This window comes from Aquarana catesbeiana, linkage group LG10, assembly GCF_042186555.1.
Source record: "Aquarana catesbeiana isolate 2022-GZ linkage group LG10, ASM4218655v1, whole genome shotgun sequence".
Classification (NCBI taxonomy): domain Eukaryota; kingdom Metazoa; phylum Chordata; class Amphibia; order Anura; family Ranidae; genus Aquarana; species Aquarana catesbeiana.
Genome location: NC_133333.1, coordinates 229421364 through 229441324, shown reverse-complemented (window position 1 = coordinate 229441324; position 19961 = coordinate 229421364). Strand labels below are relative to the sequence as shown.

At 45.5% G+C, this 19961-nt stretch overlaps 1 protein-coding gene across 1 annotated transcript in view; it reads left to right on the top strand.

Moving 5' to 3' along the window:
• The window catches only part of LOC141111256 (indolethylamine N-methyltransferase-like), a 93735-nt gene extending 76596 nt beyond the window's left edge, over positions 1–17139 (top strand). The window contains exon 4 of the mRNA XM_073603399.1: positions 16600–17139. Coding sequence (XP_073459500.1) covers positions 16600–17010 — 411 coding nt within the window. The 3' untranslated portion in view covers positions 17011–17139. The remainder of the gene's footprint in view (positions 1–16599) is intronic.
• The last annotated feature ends 2822 nt before the right edge of the window (positions 17140–19961 follow it).

Sequence of the window (19961 nt, the reverse complement as noted above, 5' to 3'; positions counted from 1 at the left end):
GATCAGTAGCCACTGGCATGGCGAAAAGAAGCCAAGCTCCCCTGACCCTGTCCTGGTGCCATACTCACACAGGTACTGGTGGCTCTCTGCTGTGTGTGCTGCTGCTGCAGCATTGCCAACAGGTTCCACCTGGTGGGTATGTCACAAATGAGGCAGTTGGTGAGCAGGTTGCATTCCATTTGAATGTCAGCCAGCTGAGCACTGGCATTTGTATGACCAGCAGAAATGACCACAGACTTTTCTGGCCTGCCTCAGGAGATGCTGTAAGCCTGGGTACCTGCTCAAGAACCGCTACACCAAATTCAGGACATGTGCCAAACATGGAACACAGGTCAAGTGTCCCTGTCGGAGGGCAGAGAGACGGTTGGTACCATTGTCGCATACAACCATTCCTGGCTGAATCTGGCATGGTGTCAACCACCTCTGAGCCTGCCCCTGCAGAGCTGACAGAATCCCTGCCCCAGTTTGGCTCCTGTCCCCTAGGCAGACCAACTCAAGCACCGCATGGCATATTTTAGCCTGACTGTTTGCGTAGCCCCTTGAACGCTTATGGAGCACCGCTGGTTCAGGGGACAAATCTGCAGAAGAGGTCATAGAGGAAGAAGAAGAGGAGGGGGTAGAGGAGAGAGCTGTGGCAGAATCACCACTAGCATTTTGGAGGCATGGTGGTGGAACAAGCTCCAACAACACTGAACCCTGTTCTGCATCCTTCCCAGCTGCCAGCAGAGTTGCCTAGTGCGCTGTAAGGAAAGGTAACGTCTCTGTCCATGCCTCTGGACCATGAGTCAGCAATAATATGAACCTTACTGCTGACTGCCCTGTCAAACGTGGCTAAAACATTGCCTTCCACATGCTGGTAGAGAGCCAGAATGGCTTTCCGTGAAAAGAAATGGCGTTTTGGAACCTGCCACTGAGGTACAGCACATTCCACAAATTCACGAAAAAGGGGCAGAGTCTACCAACTGAAAAGACAGCAGTTGCAGTGCTAGCAATTTGGCCAAGCTAGCATTTAGACGCTGAGCATGTGGATGGCTGGGATCAAATTTCTTTTTACGGTTCAGCAACTGGGGTAGGGAAATTTGCCTGCTAAAATCATATGGTGGTGTACTGCTAGCAGGTTGGCTGCAAGTACTTGGGACACCTATTGCTATACCTTCATTCCTCTCAGTGCAGGTTTTTGAGAGAACTGAAGGTATAGTAGGGTTGGAGATCCCAGATGAGGAGCAAGGAGAAGTCTGCCTTTTTTTATGTGGATCTTTCAAGTGCTGTCGCTAACGGACTGCATGGCATGTCGTCATATGTCTGGTCAAGCATGTGGTGCCCAAACGGCTGCTGTTCTGGCCACGCTTGATCTGCTTCAGACATAGGCTGGAAACAGCAATGGTGCGATCTGCTGCACAAGTGTCAAAAAAGCCCACACCAAGGAACTTTTAAATGTCAGCAGGGAGTCAGCAGCTCCCTGCAATTGCAGAGCTCTATGGTGTGATGCAACAGGGTGACTGCCCTTAAGCTGCCCCCTAGAGGACATCCTGCCTCATTGGAGTTGTGCCTCCTCCTCTCTTATCTCAGGCACCCAAGTATAGTCAGTGACCTCATCATCCCCTCCCTCCTCGTCACTGGAGCAAATGTGGCAGTATGCTGCAGTTGGCAAAACATGACTGCCAGTTTCTTGTCCTTCTGTGGCACCCCCTCTCTCTAGGCTCACGTTACTCCCTCCCTCAACCTGGGAACCATCATCAGGGCCTTCAAATCGCTGCAAATCCTCCAGCAGCATGTACCCAACACTGTGGTCGAATAATTCTGGGGACTCCTCTGTGAATGATGGTGGGGCTACGGAAGGAGTGACTGTGGACAAGAAGCTGGTGGAATAAGCTGCTTTGGCAGCTGCGTTGGAAGGCAAACTACTCTGAGCCTGGGTGACAGAGGATGAGGAGGATGGGGATGGCTTTGTTATCCACTCTACCAACTCTTCTGCATGTTGTGGCTCAATAACACGGGCAGCAGCATAAACAAAGGACAAGTGTCCCCCACGGCCACCTGCAGAGGATGCACCATGTCCACGACCACCACTGTTGACTGTAGACACAGAGGCTGCTTGCCCTCTTTCAGTGGCCTGTGAGCATCTGCCACTTCTCGGTGGCCTTCCGGACATGACATATTTTTTGCTTTGCAACACCACACTACACTGTATTAGATACTGTGTACACCGCCTGCAGTGTAGTAGAAACTGTACACACATCCTTAAAAAGAAAGAATGCACTGGTGAGCTCAGCAACACCAAAAGACCCGGAAGACAATGAAAAACAACTGTGGTGGATGACTGAAGAATTCTTTCCCTTGTGAAGAAAACACCCTTCAGAACAGTTGGCCAGATCAAGAACACTCTCCAGGAGGTAGGTGTATGTGTGTCAACGTTAACAATCAAGAGAAGACTTCACCAGAGTGAATGCAGAGGGTTCACCACAAGATGTAAACCATTGGTGAGCCTCAAAAACAGGAAGGCCAGATTAGAGTTTGCCAAACAACATCTAAAAAAGCCTTCACAGTTCTGGAACAACATCTAGTGGTCTGGCTGCGCAGGAAGATGGCCGCATAACTCCGGAGCTCCCGCCGCTGTCAGCCGAAATTCATCCAGGTAATATCACCTGAAAATGTGCCCCGATCATGGGAATGGCTTCCATATACTCCTCCGCATCGCGGTCCCGTTCCCCCTGCAAACAACAAGGGGTCTGAGTCAGAACATCCGGAGATGTCCAGGACAAAGAGGGGTAACATGGCGGCGTCCCGCCACAGAATACCTCACAATGCCTCACCGCCTCTGTTAGGACCCCCACCCGAAGCTCACATAACGGGCCCTTCATTGTCAGACACTGACGTTCTGCCTCCACAGCACCTCAGCATACATGATTTGAAAGCTATTGCAGCTGACATTAAAGATACCCTGTCAGCCGCCATCTCAGAGCTGAGACTTGATATTCATGCAATGGCTGACAGGGTTCATGAGGTGGAAAAAGTCACAGCGCAGCAGAGCACGGTCATCCGCAGGACCACAAAGCAGGTGGACACACACACACTACAACTGAGGGATCTCCAAGAACACATGGAGGACCTCTACAATAGAGGACGCCGCCATAACCTCAGAATCAGGGGTCTGCCTGAATCGGTAGGTGCGGACCAACTCCCCTCCTCAGTCACTAGCTTGTTCAATGGGCTGCTAAACAATCAGCCTCATTCTGCAATTGCAATGGAAAGGATCCACAGGGCCCTCCGGCCCAAGGGGAGAGAGACAGACCCCCATAGAGACATTATTTGCTGTATTGTGGACTACAAATTAAAAGAAGAAATCCTGCGTCAAGCACGAAGCAAACAGCAACTCATGCATGAAGGAGTTTATATTCAGATCTTTCAGGATCTATCTGCTATCACGCTTCAATACCGCAGGGATCTGAAACCTCTTCTGGACGTCTTACGCTCCAAGGGAATCCAGTACAGGTGGAAATTTCCCTTCTGCCTCTCCGCCACTCATCAGGGCCACACAGCATTACTGAAGGTGCCTGAAGACCTGCGTCCATTTTGTGACACCCTGGGGATCCCTATGGTCAAGGTCCCTGCATGGTATGCCAAATTTAGACGTACTACTGCTAGAAAAGATACCCCACAAGATGAACCTATGGATGCCCAAGACTCCAGATTCCGCAGAAGACGATCCCCGTTCGCCCCCAGACCTCAGGCTGATTGGCAAGGATTGAACCACGGACACAGCCCTACTGACTCCCCCAGATATCCGAGAGCACGGTGGGACTATTAGAAAATCCTTCAAGCCCCCTGCTTACATCATTTGAGGTTGCCACAGTTGGCACAGTTCAAACTTTAAGTTTTTTCTTAATTCGCACAGATTTTTGTGTTCTTTCGGCTAGTCCCATAGCAGACTGAAAGTGCATTAAACAGTAATAGTGGATGAGAGATTGCAAGTGCGGCTGAGGGAACCATGATTGGTGCACAGACCAGGTTGGGTAGGCTTGTACAGATCTTCAGACTCGCACCATGGGATAGGCATGATGGAGAACAGCCCAACTAAAAGGAACTCATGGGACTCTTATCCTCCCCTTTTAGGCGTGCCTCTGATGTTATGATATACTGTATGTAGAACAATTATTCCACACCTTGTCTCACAAAAGGGGGAGGGAGGATATAGTAATACACTAACTCACAGGCTCATCCGAGGATGGGAGAGCTTTTTCTTAGCCACTCCCCTGTTGAAGAACATCTATGAGGAACGGATTGTACACAAAACTAGTGTTTAAACAGACGCAGGGATCCTTGTAACCAGGGGCATTGCTAGGTCTACAAAAGATCTGGGGCTAGAGCCCATAGCAGCGTAGTAAAGAAAGTCATACGCTTGGGCGGGCATACACTTGTATATACAGTAATATACGTGTGTGTGTATATATATCCCCAGAGAGCCCGCCACTTACATCAGGGTCCCCAGAGAGCCCCCTTACATCAGGGTCCCCAGAGAGCCCCCCTTACCTCAGGGTCCCCAGAGAGCCCCCCTTACATCAGGGTCCCCAGAGAGCCCCCCTTACATCAGAATCCCCAGAGAGCCTCCCGCTTTCATCAGGGTACCCAGAGGGCCCCCCATTTACATCAGGGTTCCCAGAGAGCCCCCCTTACATTAGGGTCCCCAGAGAGCCTCCCCCTTAAATCTGGGTCCTTAGAGAGCCTCTGCCTTAAAATCAGAGTCCCCAGAGAGCCTCTCCCTTGCATCAGGGTCCCCAGAGAGCCCCCCACTTACATAAGGGTCCCCAGAGAGCCTCCCCTCCCCTTTGGGGATCCCTGCAGAGACTCGGGGCTATTGGCCCCAGATTCGGGGCTATAGCCCCAAAAGCCACCCCCTAGCGATGCCCCTGCTTGTAACCCTTATTATCCAACTGGGTGCTTCCCTTCGCCTCTGCTTCTCCCTCAAAACATATCACGTACCAGGCTATAGATATACGTAATGCTGCATACATTACTACATATATACATAATCGCAAAAGCTAGAAGGGATATGCAGCATTCAGGGGGGGTTGTTATGGTACAGATCTCGGGTGCTCACGGCAAATATTCTAGAACTCATAACCCCCTTCGGAGAAGGGCGCAGGAGTTTGGAGACATTTTACTCCTCCAAAACCCTCAGCCAATCCTCAGACCTCCACATTTATGATATTATTTGTGGCTTACATGCTTAAATTGCCCGAACCCTTACTACCAAAGCCTGCTGCTACACACGGGCAGATGCTAGCTTACGTAGCTATGATTAGCGGAGTGTAGACTATTCTGGTATCCAAGTTGTTCATTACTCACATCCCCTTCAAGTACTTACCTTACATATACAGAATATTGCAGTTGTCAAGATTGGACTGTTATGTTATTGTTTTACAGCTTAATAGTATAGATACTAGAACTAGCATATAAGTTTCACTTCTTAAGTGACCTGTGCTCTGTCTTTCTGATAACTTACAGATAGAGGTATAACTTCTCTGTTGCACATGTAGCGCTTACCCCGGAAGGAGGTAAGGTGTATCCGTAATTCATGTTTACTACCTAACCCTCGCAGCCCATAGATTTAAAAGTCACAGTCCTTAATCTTTTTCTTAATGCTTTATTCAACAACATAAACTGGGATGGGAGAAGGACTTTCCTTGAGATGCTCTTGGGTTGATTTTAGATTTTTCCTTTGTTTCACTGGCAAAGACTCATAACATTGCGGGTGACAGTGATTCAAAACCGGATGATTAATTTATCAGGGAAGATGGAAGTAGATTTTCTTGATAGAGAATAAACAATAAAGAGTCACTCTGAATAACATCTTTATCTGCAGATACTTTTAAGAACAGTCTGTTTCTCTATATATGTGCTTGCAGCTTCACCGCTACCTTTTTGCCACTACTTCCCATGGTACTTCCAAGTTGAGCTAAAAAGAGTCACTCTGAATGACCTCTCCCGCTTGACTGATTGGAATCCCGGGGTAATGCTGAACCCAAAGTCACAGGCCACAACCACCTGTCTTGCTGACTTGCGTACCAACATCCCTCAGACTCTGGACAGTACTCTTCCCGTGGCTTTTCAGTGACTTGATCAATAACCCGTGTGTCGCTCCTAAGCGATCGATCACCCAGTTTCCTTCAGCTTGTCTCTACTTCTCCCGCAATGATTCTGATTTCCTCTTCCCTTTGTGGCCTGCTCCCTTCCCCGCAGGGGCGGCCAACGACATCAGCGACTACATGCTGTAAGATGTCGTCTGTTCCTCCATGAGGACCGGTTCTCCACCCATCTCGCTAAGGTGAAGCCCCGTTGACTCCCCGGAGGGGAAAACCTCCACCCTCCCCTCCAGGAACCAGGCTGGCTCCCTCGCTCCGCAGAGCAGGTCTGGGCCCGGACACACACTCCAACTCTCCCCAGCACCACGTGACCCCGCTTTTATGAGAGTCCCGGGATCACCAAGCAAATTAATGATTGGCCGAGACCAACACATAAACTACCTGCCACTCAAATATGGAAATTAACAAAACAGGCCTGCTGTAATAGCACAAGCCTGTCTAAATTTACCTGTCATAGAAAGCTAGCAGAAAGGGTCACCTACCTGAAAGTAGGTGCCCGCTACACACAATATACACAGTCCTTAACTCTTTGATCTTGGGACATGATGGAGAACCGGGACTAGGTACCTAAACAAGGAATTAGAGACACCTCGCCATACCTTGGCTGCACACTATATCCCCATACCGGGAAGGCTCACACGTGTGTCCACTCTTTCTGCCTTTTTTTTTTTTTTTTTTTATGTGTCGCCTTTGACATAACTTAGTATTATTCCCATGCCCAGGAAACATACCTCCACCCCTAAGTACCAACACCTGACAGCGGCGGGTCACCATACTCTCTTATAGACTCTTCTCTGCTAGATCATTTTCAACCCCCACACAGTAGGGCAATACAGTGTTGGCTTGCAATTGAGTTGGCCCGCACTGGTAGCTCCCTGTAACGTCTTACCTCATCTCGTCATCGAGAAGGCTTGATAAATCCCCCCCACCATATTCAGCCTAAATAGTAGGTTTAATATCTGGGGTAACCCTCCCCCTTCCAAGACCACCTTAACAATGGTGGAATCAACAGCCACCAAAGTGACACATCAGGATAATGTTGCGCCCTTTTTACAGGTTAAATTATGCTCGCTAAACATACGCGGGCTTAACGCCCCTGAAAGGAGATCTCAATTGCTATACACATCCAAAAGCGCATACACGCAGAAACCTTCGCCACCTCAACCCTTCTCTTCTCTACTCTGCTACTGATCACCTCTATGACAAAATCTCCCCCCTGTCCTGTCCCAACCTAGCTACTTTCGTTTACAACAGCTCACTGTCTTCCTCCCTAGACAAGCTGGCCCCCCTCACTACACGCAGAATTAGGCCCCGACTGCTACAACCCTGGCAAACAGATGACACCAGAAGTCTCAGAAAACGTAGCCGCGCTCTTGAGCGCCTGTGGCATAAGACTAAGACCCAGGAAGACTTCACACAATATAAATCTGCCCTCCTAAAATACTACTCCTGCCTTCACACTGCCAAACAGACCTACTTTATCACACTCATCAACACCTTCTCATCCAGTCCACGTCAACTCTTCTCTACCTTCAACACTCTACTCTGTCCTCCACTGCCTCCACCCACCAACTCACTCACTGCCCAGGAGATTGCCAATCACTTCAAAACTAAGATTGATACAATTCATGAGGAGATCGCCAATGCGCAAAAACCTCCCCCATGCAACACTCCATGTCCACAGATACAATCATTACTTCCCTCATTCAACCCTGCTACTACTACTGAGGTTGCTAAACTTTTATCTAGCACTCATCTAACCACTTGCCCCCTGGATCCTGTTCCCTCGCAAATGCTACGCTCACCCTCTGACTCGATTCTACGCTCTCTAACTCACATTTTCAACCTCTCCCTCTCTTGTGGCATCTTCCCAAACTCTCTAAAACATGCGCTAGTCACCCCCATACTAAAAAAGCCCTCACTGGATCCCACCAATCTCAACAACTTACGTCCCATCTCCTTACTCTCCTTCTCCTCCAAACTTCTTGAAAGACTGGTCTACAACCGATTAAGCGACCATCTGACCATGAATAAACTTCTTGATCCCCTTCAGTCCGGTTTTCGCCCTCAACACTCCACGGAAACTGCTCTCCTTAAACTCTCAAATGACCTACTAATGGCTAAAGCCAATGGACACTATTCTGTACTACTTCTCCTGGACCTCTCTGCTGCCTTTGACACAGTGGACCACCCCCTCCTCCTCAAAAAACTCCACTCCTTTGGTCTCCGTGACTGTACTCTTCGCTGGTTCTCATCCTACCTATCCCACCGCTCCTTCAGTGTCACTTACAACTCTACTTCCTCTTCTCCTCTTCCTTTTTCCGTCGGGGTCCCCCAAGGTTCTGTTCTCGGACCTCTCCTTTTCTCAATCTACACCACCTCCCTGGGTCAATTGATTGCCTCCCACGGCTTTAAATATCATCTCTACGCTGATGACACCCAAATCTATCTCTCCACCCCCCAGCTCTCTCCATCTGTCTCCTCACGCATTACCAACTTATTAGCAGACATATCAGCCTGGATGTCACATCACTTTCTCAAACTCAACCTATCCAAAACCGAGCTCATGATATTTCCTCCCTCAGGTGCCACTTCCCCTGATCTCCCTGTCAAGATCAACGGCTCAACTATCAACCCATCTCCCCACGCCAAGGTCCTAGGTGTAATCCTGGACTCTGAACTAACCTTTCGACCCCACATTCTATCACTATCCAAAGCTTGCCGCCTCTGTCTTCGCAACATCTCCAAGATACGCCCCTTCCTAACCAATGACACCACAAAGCTTCTAATCCACTCCCTGGTCATCTCCCGCCTTGACTACTGCAACTCCCTCCTCATTGGTTTACCTCTAAATAGGCTATCCCCACTTCAGTCCATCATGAACGCTGCGGCCAGGCTCATCCACCACACAAACCGCTCAGCGTCTGCTACACCCCTCTGCCAATCCCTCCATTGGCTGCCACTCAGTCACCGAATTAAATTCAAGATACTAACTATAACTTACAAAGCCATCCACAACCTGGCCCCTAGCTACATCTCTAACCTAGTCACAAAATACCAACCTAATCGTTCTCTTCGCTCCTCCCAAGACCTCCTGCTCTCAAACTCCCTTGTCACCTCATCCCATGCTCGCCTTCAGGACTTCTCCAGAGCCTCCCCCATCCTCTGGAATGCTCTTCCCCAATCCGTCCGATTTTCTCCTACCTTATCCACTTTCAGACGATCCCTGAAAACTCATCTCTTCAGAGAAGCCTATCTGGCCCCCACCTAACAACTGTACATTTATCTTCTCAATCAGCACATCACCCACAGCTATTACCTCTTGTATCTCTTAACCTTCCCTCTTAGATTGTAAGCTCTAAGTGAGCAGGGCCCTCTGATTCCTACTGTATCAAATTGTATTGTATTTGTACTGTCTACCCTCAAGTTGTAAAGCGCTACGTAAACTGTTGGCGCTATATAAATATTGTATAATAATAATAATATAATAATATAGCCTTTGTGCAAGAAAGACACTTTCATTCAGACAATATCCCTAAACTACACAATACCCATTTTCCGATAGTTTACCACGCCTCCAATGAAGACTCAAATTCAAAGGGAGTCTCAATACTTATATCAAAGCACTGTCCTATACAAGTGATGGACGTCCAAAGAGATGTCAAGGGGAGATTCATCTTCCTTAAAGGGACATTACACAACAAACCCATAACTCTTCCTAACCTATATGCACCGAACAAACATCATGTACCATTTTTTCGTTCAACCTTACAGCAGCTCACGACATTCTACTCTGGCATCTTAATTGTAGGAGGTGACTTCAACATCGCTCTCACCCCAGATGAATACACTTCCACAGGAGCTTCATCCATGACATATAGAGCTCTACGAGCTATCAAAACCCACCTTAAATAATTGACTTTACATGATACATGGCGTACACTTAACCCCAACGAACGGGACTACACGTTCTATTCTTCTCCACACGACAAATATTCCAGAATGGATTACTTCTTTCTCTCTCAAAATGATCTCACGTTCCTATCGAACACATCCATAGACCCTATGGTGCTTTCAGATCATAACCCCATCTCCATGACGTTGACCCTCCAGATGTCACAAGTAAAACCCACAATATGGCGTCTAGATAACTCCTTACTGACCGACATTGAAACAACTCAGAAAATAACTGAGCTTATTTCAAACTACTTTAAAGAAAATGACACAGTAGACACTACACCTGCAAATATTTGGGCTGCACATAAATGTGTGATTCGAGGGGAACTGATTTCCTTAGCTGTCAAACAAGCTAAACTCAGAAAAGTTTGCATATCTGAATTGTCCACATGCATTCAAGCTCTAGAACATGTTCACAAACGTTCCCTAGCAACCACAATCCTGGTTGACCTCATACAGGCTAGAAAAGAACTCTTATGCGGCGTACACATGGTCGGACTTTTCAGCTACAAAAGTCCGACAGCCTGTTCGACAGACTTTCGACTGACTTTTTGTGGACTTTCTAATGACCGGACTTGCCTAAACACGATCACACCAAAGTCCAACGAATTCGTACGTGATGACGTACACCGGAATAAAATAAGGAAGTTGATAGCCAGTAGCCAATAGCTGCCCTAGCGTCGGTTTTTGTCCGTCGGACTAGCATACAGACGAGCGGATTTCTGGGTCCGGCGGAGTTACGACGTAAAGATTTGAAGCAAGTTCCAAATCTAAAGTCCATCAGATTTGCGACTGGAAACGTCCGCTGAAAGTCCGGAGAAGCCCACACACGATCGGATTGTCCGCCGGATTTGGTTCATCGGCGTCCGTCGGACTTTTGTAGCCGAAAAGTCCGACCATGTGTACGCCCGATTAGAGGAGTTGGGCAAAACATTGAAACGCAAATATCTACTAACACAGAAACTGTTTTATGAGTTTGCAACATAAAAAGGCATCTTGGACCATTCACATGATTAAGGATCCCCTAGGACGTGCTCACGTGACCACAGAAGATATTGCAGACCAGTTTGTCCACTATTTCTCTAAACTCTATAACCTGCCTTCCCCTCACACAACGGGATGCATCAACGACAGGACTGTGCTGCTTAACGCCTTTTTAAAACAATATTGTCCAACGCCCATTTCAACTGAGGACTCGGCGAACATAGATCACCCTAGATCATGGTGGACGAAACCCTTACTGCCCTAAAACAACTTAAAACGGGTAAAAGCCACCGACCAGATGGCCTAACGGTGAGCTATTATAAGACTTTTTCTAACATACTCACCCCCTACTTCACCAAGGCATTTAACTCTTTATCATCATCTTCTCAAGCTAACAAAGATATCCTCAAAGCTCACATAACACTCATACCCAAACCAGGCAAAGATGTCATGATAGTATCTAACTAGCGACCCATATCCCTTTTGAAACTGATCTCATTGGACCAGATAGGTTTTATACCTGGACGAGAAGCCAGGGATAACACCATAAAAGCAATAAACATTCATCAATGGCTCACAAATACCTCCACACAAGGCTTTTTGCTTTCCCTCGATGAGGAGAAGGCGTTTGACAGGGTGGCATGGGACTACGTGTCGGCTACATTACAGGCTATGGGTTTCCCAGCCCACTTCCTTCACTTAATAATGGCATTATACTCTACTCCCACAGCCAAAATTAGAGTTAACAGCCGCCTGTCAAGCACCTTCTCCATCTCGAACGGCACACGCCAGGGATGCCCCCTCTCCCCCCTAATTTTTGTGCTCACTCTTGAACCCATGCTACGCAAAATAAGAGTGAACCCAGACATTAAGGGCATTAATGTTCTAAACAAAACCTGTAAAATTGCAGCGTATGCGGATGATATTCTTCTCTTCCTCACTGACCCCATTACCACCACCCTCAACCTGCTTAAGGAATTTACCCTCTTTAAATCCATATCTAACTTACAGATAAACTTTGCAAAATCAAAAGCACTAAATATTTCCCTTCCTTCCACACTGGTTTCTCAGTGTCAGACCAATTTCCCGTTTGGATGGGAACCACAATTGTCGGACCCGCAATTCATTAATAGCCGCGAGTAGTTTTAAATGACTTTTTTCCTTTGAAATGTCATTTTGCTGTCAGACTGTTCTAAACATGGGAAACATACGCCCCTTTACAGGCATACTATAGACACCCCCCAGGTACAAAATTTAAAGTAATATTACACTTTTATTGTTTCACTTTAAGCATTATTAAAATCACTGCTCCTGAAAAAACGGCAGTTTTTAAAACTTTTTTGCATTGATCCATGTCCCCTGGGGCAGGACCCAGGTCCCCAAACACTTTTTATGACAATACCATGCATATAAGCCTTTAAAATTAGCACTTTTGATTTCTCCCATAGACTTTTAAAGGGTGTTCGGCGGCTTTCGAATTTGCCGCGAACACCCCAAATTGTTCACTGTTCGACAAACAGCCAATGTTCGAGTCAAACATGAGTTCAACTCGAACTCGAAGCTCATCCCTAATTTCTCATGCTAACCCTCCATGCAGTAAGGAGAAACTATCTCCTTATACTATTGTCCCAACCTTCCTAAGCAGGGACTACCTAAAGGTAATATGTAAAAATACTTTTGCTGACAGCCCCTTATTTATGACCATCTTGCTTATGGTGAAGGCCAGTTAAGCCAACGAGTATACCATTACTATGGATTTAAATCCTAACATCTACAATCGCCCCTCCCTAACACAGTATGATCCCGTCTGGGGTGTTGGGGATATGGGACGGCCCGCTTTGGTTTACCAGGCACTCTGGTGCAAGATTTCCGAGGAATATCCTCCTAAGCCGTACGGCAGCAACATTGGTGTTCACCATACTTTACGCTTACCATGAACAATCTAAGTATAGACTGTATTTCAAGTGTATAGATGTGCTATTTCTGAAACGTGTTCTTTATTGATATTTGTCCAGTACATTGTAATACTATCTATACCTGATGTAATGATTACAAATCTGCTGTGCTTGTTTGTATAACTTGACATTCTAATAAACTTTTTGGAAAAAAAAAAAAAAGCTTATAAAAAAAGTGAAAATTTGATGGATGATTGTTAATCTGTCCCATTACTTTTGGTCCCTTAAAAAGTGGGAGGAACATATACAAACTGTTGTAATTCCTACACCGTTCACCTGATTGGATGTAAATACCCTCAAATTAAAGCTGAAAGTCTGCAGTTAAAGCTCATCTTGTTTGTTTCATTTCAAATCCATTGTGGTGGTGTATAGAGCCAAAAAGATTAGAATTGTGTCGATGTCCCAATATTTATGGACCTGACTGTATATACAGTATCTCACAAAAGTGAGTACACCCCTTACATTTTTGTAAATATTTTAATATATCTTTTAATGTGATAACACTTTGCTACAATTTAAAGTAGTGAGTGTACAGTTTGTATAACAGTGTAAATTTGCTGTCCCCTCAAAAGAACTCAACACACAGCCATTTAATATCTAAACCACTGGCAACAAAAGTGAGTACACCCCTAAGTGAAAATGTCCAAATTGGGCCCAAAGTGTCAATATTTTGTGTGGCCACCATTATTTTCCAACATTTCCTTAACCCTCTTGGGCATGGAGTTCATCAGAGCTTCACAGGTTGCCACTGGAGTCCTCTTCCACTCCTCCATGATGACACCACAAAGCTGGTAGATGTTAGAGACCTTGCACTGCTCCACCTTCCATTTGAGGATGCCCCACAGGTACTCAATAGGGTTTAGGTCTGGAGACGTGATTGGCCAGTCCATCACCTTTACCCTCAGCTCCTTTAGCAAGGCAGTGGTAATCTTGGAGGTGTGTTTGGGGTCGTTATCATGATGGAATACTGCCCTGTGGCTCAGTCTCTGAAGGGAGGGGATCATGCTCTGCTTCAGTATGTCACAGTACATGTTGGCATTCATGGTTCCTTCAATGAACTGTAGCTCCCCAGTGCCGGCAGCTCTCATGCAGCCCCAGACCATGACACCCCCACTACCACGCTTGACTGTAGGCAAGACACACTTGTCTTTGTACTCCTCAACTGGTTGACGCCACACACGCTTGACACCATCTGAACCAAAAAAAGTTTATCTTGGTCTCATCAGACCACAGGACATGGTTTCAGTAATCCATGCCTTTAGTCTGCTTGTCTTCAGTAAACTGTTTTTGGACTTTCTTGTGCATCATCTTTAGAAGAAGCTTCCTTCTGGGACAACAGCCATGCAGACCAATTTGATGCAGTGTGTGGCATATGGTCTGAGCACTGACAGGCTGAACCCCAAACGCCTATGACCTATGTAGCAATGCTGGCTACACTCATATGTCTATTTCTGAAAGACAACCTCTGGATATGATGCTGAGCATGTGCACTCAACTTCTTTGGTTGACCATGGCGAGGCCTGTTTTGAGTGGAACCTGTCCTGTTAAATCACTGTATGGTCTTGGCCACCATGCTGCAGCTCAGTTTCAGGGTCTTGGCAATCTTCTTATAGGCTAGACCATCTTTAAGTAGAGCAACAATCCTTTTTTTTAGATCCTCAGAGAGTTCTTTGCCATGAGGTGCCATGTTGAACTTTCAGTGACCAGTATGAGACAGTGAGAGTGATGACACCAAATTTAACACACCTGTTCCCCATTCACACCTGAGACCTTGTAACACTAACAAATCACATGACACCGGGGAGGGAAAATCACTAATTGGGCCCAATTTGGACATTTTCACTTCGGGGTGTACTCACTTTTGTTGCCAGCGGTTTAGACATTAATGGCTGTGTGTTGAGTTATTTTGAGGGGAAAGCACATTTACACTGCTATACAAGCTGTACACTCACTACTTTACATTGTAGCAAAGTATTATTTCTTCAGTGTTGTCAAATAAAAAGGTATAATAAAATATTTACAAAGATGCGAGGGGTGTACTCACTTTTGTGAGATACTGTATATATTAATACACCACCTGAAGTGTATTAGAAACAGTACACCATAGAATGCAATGTAGATATAGGCTACACTGGATGCAGAGTGTGTGTGTGTGTGTGTGTGTGTGTATATATATAGATAGATAGATAGATAGATAGATAGATAGATAGATAGATAGATAGATAGATAGATAGATAGATAGATAGATATCAAATACACTGCCACTAACTGAATAACATGCCTGCTTAATTTAAATCAAGCTATCGCTCTGTCCGTACCAACAACACTACACAGGGCCGCCATGTAGGCAGCCTTATATAGTGTGGGGTGTGGACTTAGTCCCCTGAGCCATGATTGACCAAAGGCACCCTGCCTTTGGCCATTATGGCTTTCTCAGCAGAGCGTGCTGTGATTGGCCAAAGCATGCAGGTCAGGTGCATGCTTTGGCCAATCATCATACAGCAATGCACTGTGATCTCGCAGTGCATTATGGGGCATTCTGCGACGCTCAAATTTTCCATGAACGCCCTATAATGTTTGCTGTTCGGCGAACGGGCGAACACCCAATGTTCAAGTCGAACTTACTGTATGTTTGACCCGAACATCAAGCTCATCCCTATTTCTAGCCTGTAACGGGCTGTTGCTGAACTAACTAAAGACTGTTAGTTCCCCCAGGAGTGAACCAGCAGTAGCTGTACAAGGGAACCAAGTTTGTGCAGGTGGAAGGAAGAAGAGAAATCTGTCAATAGGGAGGAAGTTGTCCCTGGTTTTAATTGTTGGACATTTTCAAGTTGGGTATCCCATAATCCCTTACACAGGGCCATCTTAATACAAGGGCACTCCTGGGCATCATACTTGCCAACTGTCCCGGATTTGCTGGGACAGTGGTGCTTTTTACTAAACTGTCCCAAGATGGCCGTGTCCCGGGAAGCATCCCAGAACCTATACTGTGCCCTCCTGATCCTAATATTGTGCCCGTCTGACCCCTCCTGTACTGTGCCCTTCTGCATTCCCCAGTGTACTGTGCCCTTTGTGTTGATTAGTCTTTGATTTTTTAAAATTGATTTTATTTAAAGTACTAATGAATATATGTTTAATTCTATTAACTATTTATACTTTATTTCTTGAAAGTAGGTGCGTAAATTGAGGCAAGCTGGTAGGGGTCCCAGTGCATCACTTTGCACAGGGGCCCATGATGCTATTAAGACGGCCCTGCCATTACCCCATCCAAGTTTTCATCCCCTAACAAAACAACAAAAAACAAGCCAAAGCTCTGATCACTGTGTCTGGCTACAAGAAGGAAATGCTGTGTGACTGGCTGTGTAGTAATGGGGAACCCTGCCATTAGCAACTCCTACAGGGGTAGTGCTACACTAGTATGACAATTTTATTTTAACTTGTCAAATTACAGTCTAACTGAATTTTGGCAGAATTGCTTATTACGCCACATCACTGTATATTGAAATATTTCCTGTAATGTCCATATTATGTTTTTTTTTTCTTTCAGAGATCAACTTCAGGAGAAAGAAATGCACCTAAGGTCATCCATCATGCAGATTTTGAAATGTGATTTTGAACAGAAAAACATAATTTCCCCGGTGCTACTACCACTTGCTGATTGCATTATCAGTGCGTGGATACTGGAAGTTATCAGTAAAAATGAAGATGAATACATGAAGAATCTGGAGAAGACAATAAAGTTGCTAAAACCCGGAGGCCAACTGTTACTTATTGGGGTATTAGATACAACGTACTGGTCTGCTGGAGCAGAACGGTTCCATTGTTTTGCATGTAATGAGGAGTTTGTGAAAAACGCCTTTGGTAAGGTGGGTTTAGTCATTGATTACTATGCAGTGCAGAGGAGACGCAACGTCAGCGATGTCATTGATTATAAAGCTATGCTATTCATTGTAGGACGCAAAGGGGAATAGATGATTGGAGCCAAATAAACCTAAATAGAATTATGTAATGACCTACTAAAGGCAGTCAGAAATCACAGCAGCTGCGCTAAAGTCAGCAATGTTTTTTTGCATCAATCTGTTAAATTGTTTTAACAAATATCGCTATCTTAATAAAGATCATTCAGAATATAAATGTGTGTTGACTTGTCTTGGAACAATATTGTAAACCTTTTATGTATACAATATATATCTTTTTATCTATTTATTGATAACCAGCGCATTTCAGGACATTTACTGTGTGCCTTTCATCAGAATATGGATAAAGATTATGTAAAAATACAATATCAGATACAGTGTATGGACAATATATTAGAAAACATAAAAAAATTAACTTTATCAGGTTCAATACTTAAATAATATTAAAAGTTTGTGAGGAGAAAAAATATAGGAGATTAAATTGAGTGTTAAGTGTTGTACAGGACGGCAGGGATGGGTCCTGGATGGCAGCTATATTTCCCAACTATTTGGGTTGTGGTCCCTTTAACCACTTGCTTACTGGGCACTTTTACCCCCTTTCTGCCCAGGCCAATTTTCAGCTTTTAGCGCTGTCACACTTTGAATGACAATTTGAATGACAATTCAGCGCGGTCATGCTACACTTTACCCATATGACATTCTTATCATTTTTTCACACAAATAGAGTCTTTTGGTGGTATTCACTCAAAAATATTTTTCTCATAGTTTGTTATAGAATTTGGCAAACATAATTTTTCTCCTTCACTGATGGGCATTATTAGGCTGCACTGATGGGGACTGATGTGGAGAACCTGATGGGAACTGATAGATGGCACTCATGTGCACTGATAGGTGGCACTGATGGGCACTCATAGGTGGCACTGATGGGCTCTGATAGGTGGCACTGGCAGATGGCACTGGTAGGCAGCACTGATAGGTGGCACTGATGAAGAGGCACTGATGGCTACTGATTGGCAGCACTGGTGGGCACTGTTGGGACTGCATTGATAATCAGTACACTGATAATCGATGCCCTTATTATTAGTGTTGATGTCCCTTTAACACAAGCCGATTTTTGGCTTCCTTCTTCTCTCCTAGCGCTGTCAGTGTGAAGAAAGAAACACAGATAACCGGCTTGTGTTTACATCCATGATCAGCTGTCATTGGACACAGCTGATCATGTAGTAAAGGACTACTGTGATTGGCCCTTTACCCCAAACTGTGATCAGTGAGTCTGAACCCAAGGGAGAGAAGATGACTGACTTATGGTCCCCTCTGGATCGATAAGTCCTCATTTGGGATCCGAAATTTGGAGTTTCAGAGAGATATTTGGGTGAGAAAGAACTTCCATCCCTCATTACAGGGACTTTTACCCTGAAAGGGTTCACCCATTTGCATCAGAGTCCAGAAAAGGAGGAGGAAACACTCAGTGCCAGTCTGTGAGGTGAAGTAGAGAAGAAACACAACTAAATGAGAAATGTGGGCTAGTGCGTGGCTGAGACAAGGTTGCTGAACTTTGATGACCTTCTCTTTGGGACCCCTTAGGCATCCGGGAGATTTCAAACACCCTGTTAAAGTAGAAGTGTGACTGGCAGTGAGCTGAGCGTTTATGTTTTGTACCAACAATTGTACATTTTTTGCTTGGAGTGTAAAGGAATGTGATGTAAATAATAATAATAATAATCTGAAAATGTCTATTTTCTTATGTGCATACATATTTTTCTCCTTACTCATTATATAAGTATACAGATTAGCTCTGTTCCTATATTTTTCTCAAAATGGCGGGTACCCCCTACATCCCACACATCAGAAGAACGCGGAACTGAAGACAAAACCAAGGACAGCCAAACCTCGTTATGAAGATTCTCCATCTTCTTTTCTATCCTAACCAATGAGATGTACCTATTAGACTAACATAGCAATGACGTATTTGTGTGTATAAAACATTAGCACCGCCTTGAATAAATCAGAAGTGTAAAAAGTAACGGAGCTGAACGTGTCTCAGAGTGTTTACTTTTATATGCATGCATAGCCACACTTTCCAATTAGAGACAGCAGCAGATAACCTTGGGCTCGATTGGAGCTCTTAATCATTTCCATAACAAATGGTGCCGAAACCCGGGACCTCAGGCTACAGTCGAAGCCATACCGCGATAAGCATTCGGGCGTTAATTGATTGATAAGAGGGGGTTTGCGCAGCCCTAACAGTACCGGTAAGTCTTCTTTATATTCTTACCACTGTACGACTTTCTTATCTTTCGGTTGACGGCTGGATTCTGTCGGTATGCTGAGACTGTCTTAGAGGCAGGTATTTCCTCGCCTGAGGTTGTTTTAACGAACCTGCCAATGGGTTTCTGCTGTCTGTATTTGTTCACTGTCTGCCATTCTTTGGGCTACGAAACTCAGCAGTCTAAAAGTGCTACATGTGTGTTCTCATCTCCAGACGAGCTGTCGGCCTCTGGAGTGAGATGGGTTATTGTGGCAGTCGGTTATGGGACGGGTTACTCATGGGTTTGTAGAACCTTTGAGGGTTATCTCAGCTGCTGGCTTTGCAGTCTGAAAGCGTTACAGATGTCTCACCCCCAGATGAGCTGTCGGCCTCTGGGAGTAACTGTAATGACGGCCTTTAACTGGGTTTAAGGGGAGTTGTCTGCCCCTGAGGTTATCTTAGCCTGCTGAAATTTTGCAGTTCGAAGAGTGGCAGGTGTAATGTCCTGTCGTGAGTGTATTTGTGGTTTACTGTTTGCTATACACGAGAGGGGTTGGGGACTGGTTAAGGTCGGAGGGGGGCTGCCCGGGGGATCTGTTGGGTCGCGGGCCGTTGCTCCTCACTACCCCTGACGTGTTTGTTCTTGTTCTGAGATTAACCGTACATTACAGGGTTATAGCAGACAGTAGAAGCTAGGAGTGCAGTCTTATGTGCCCCCACCCAAGGAATTTGATAAGAACACTGAGAAAGAATATTA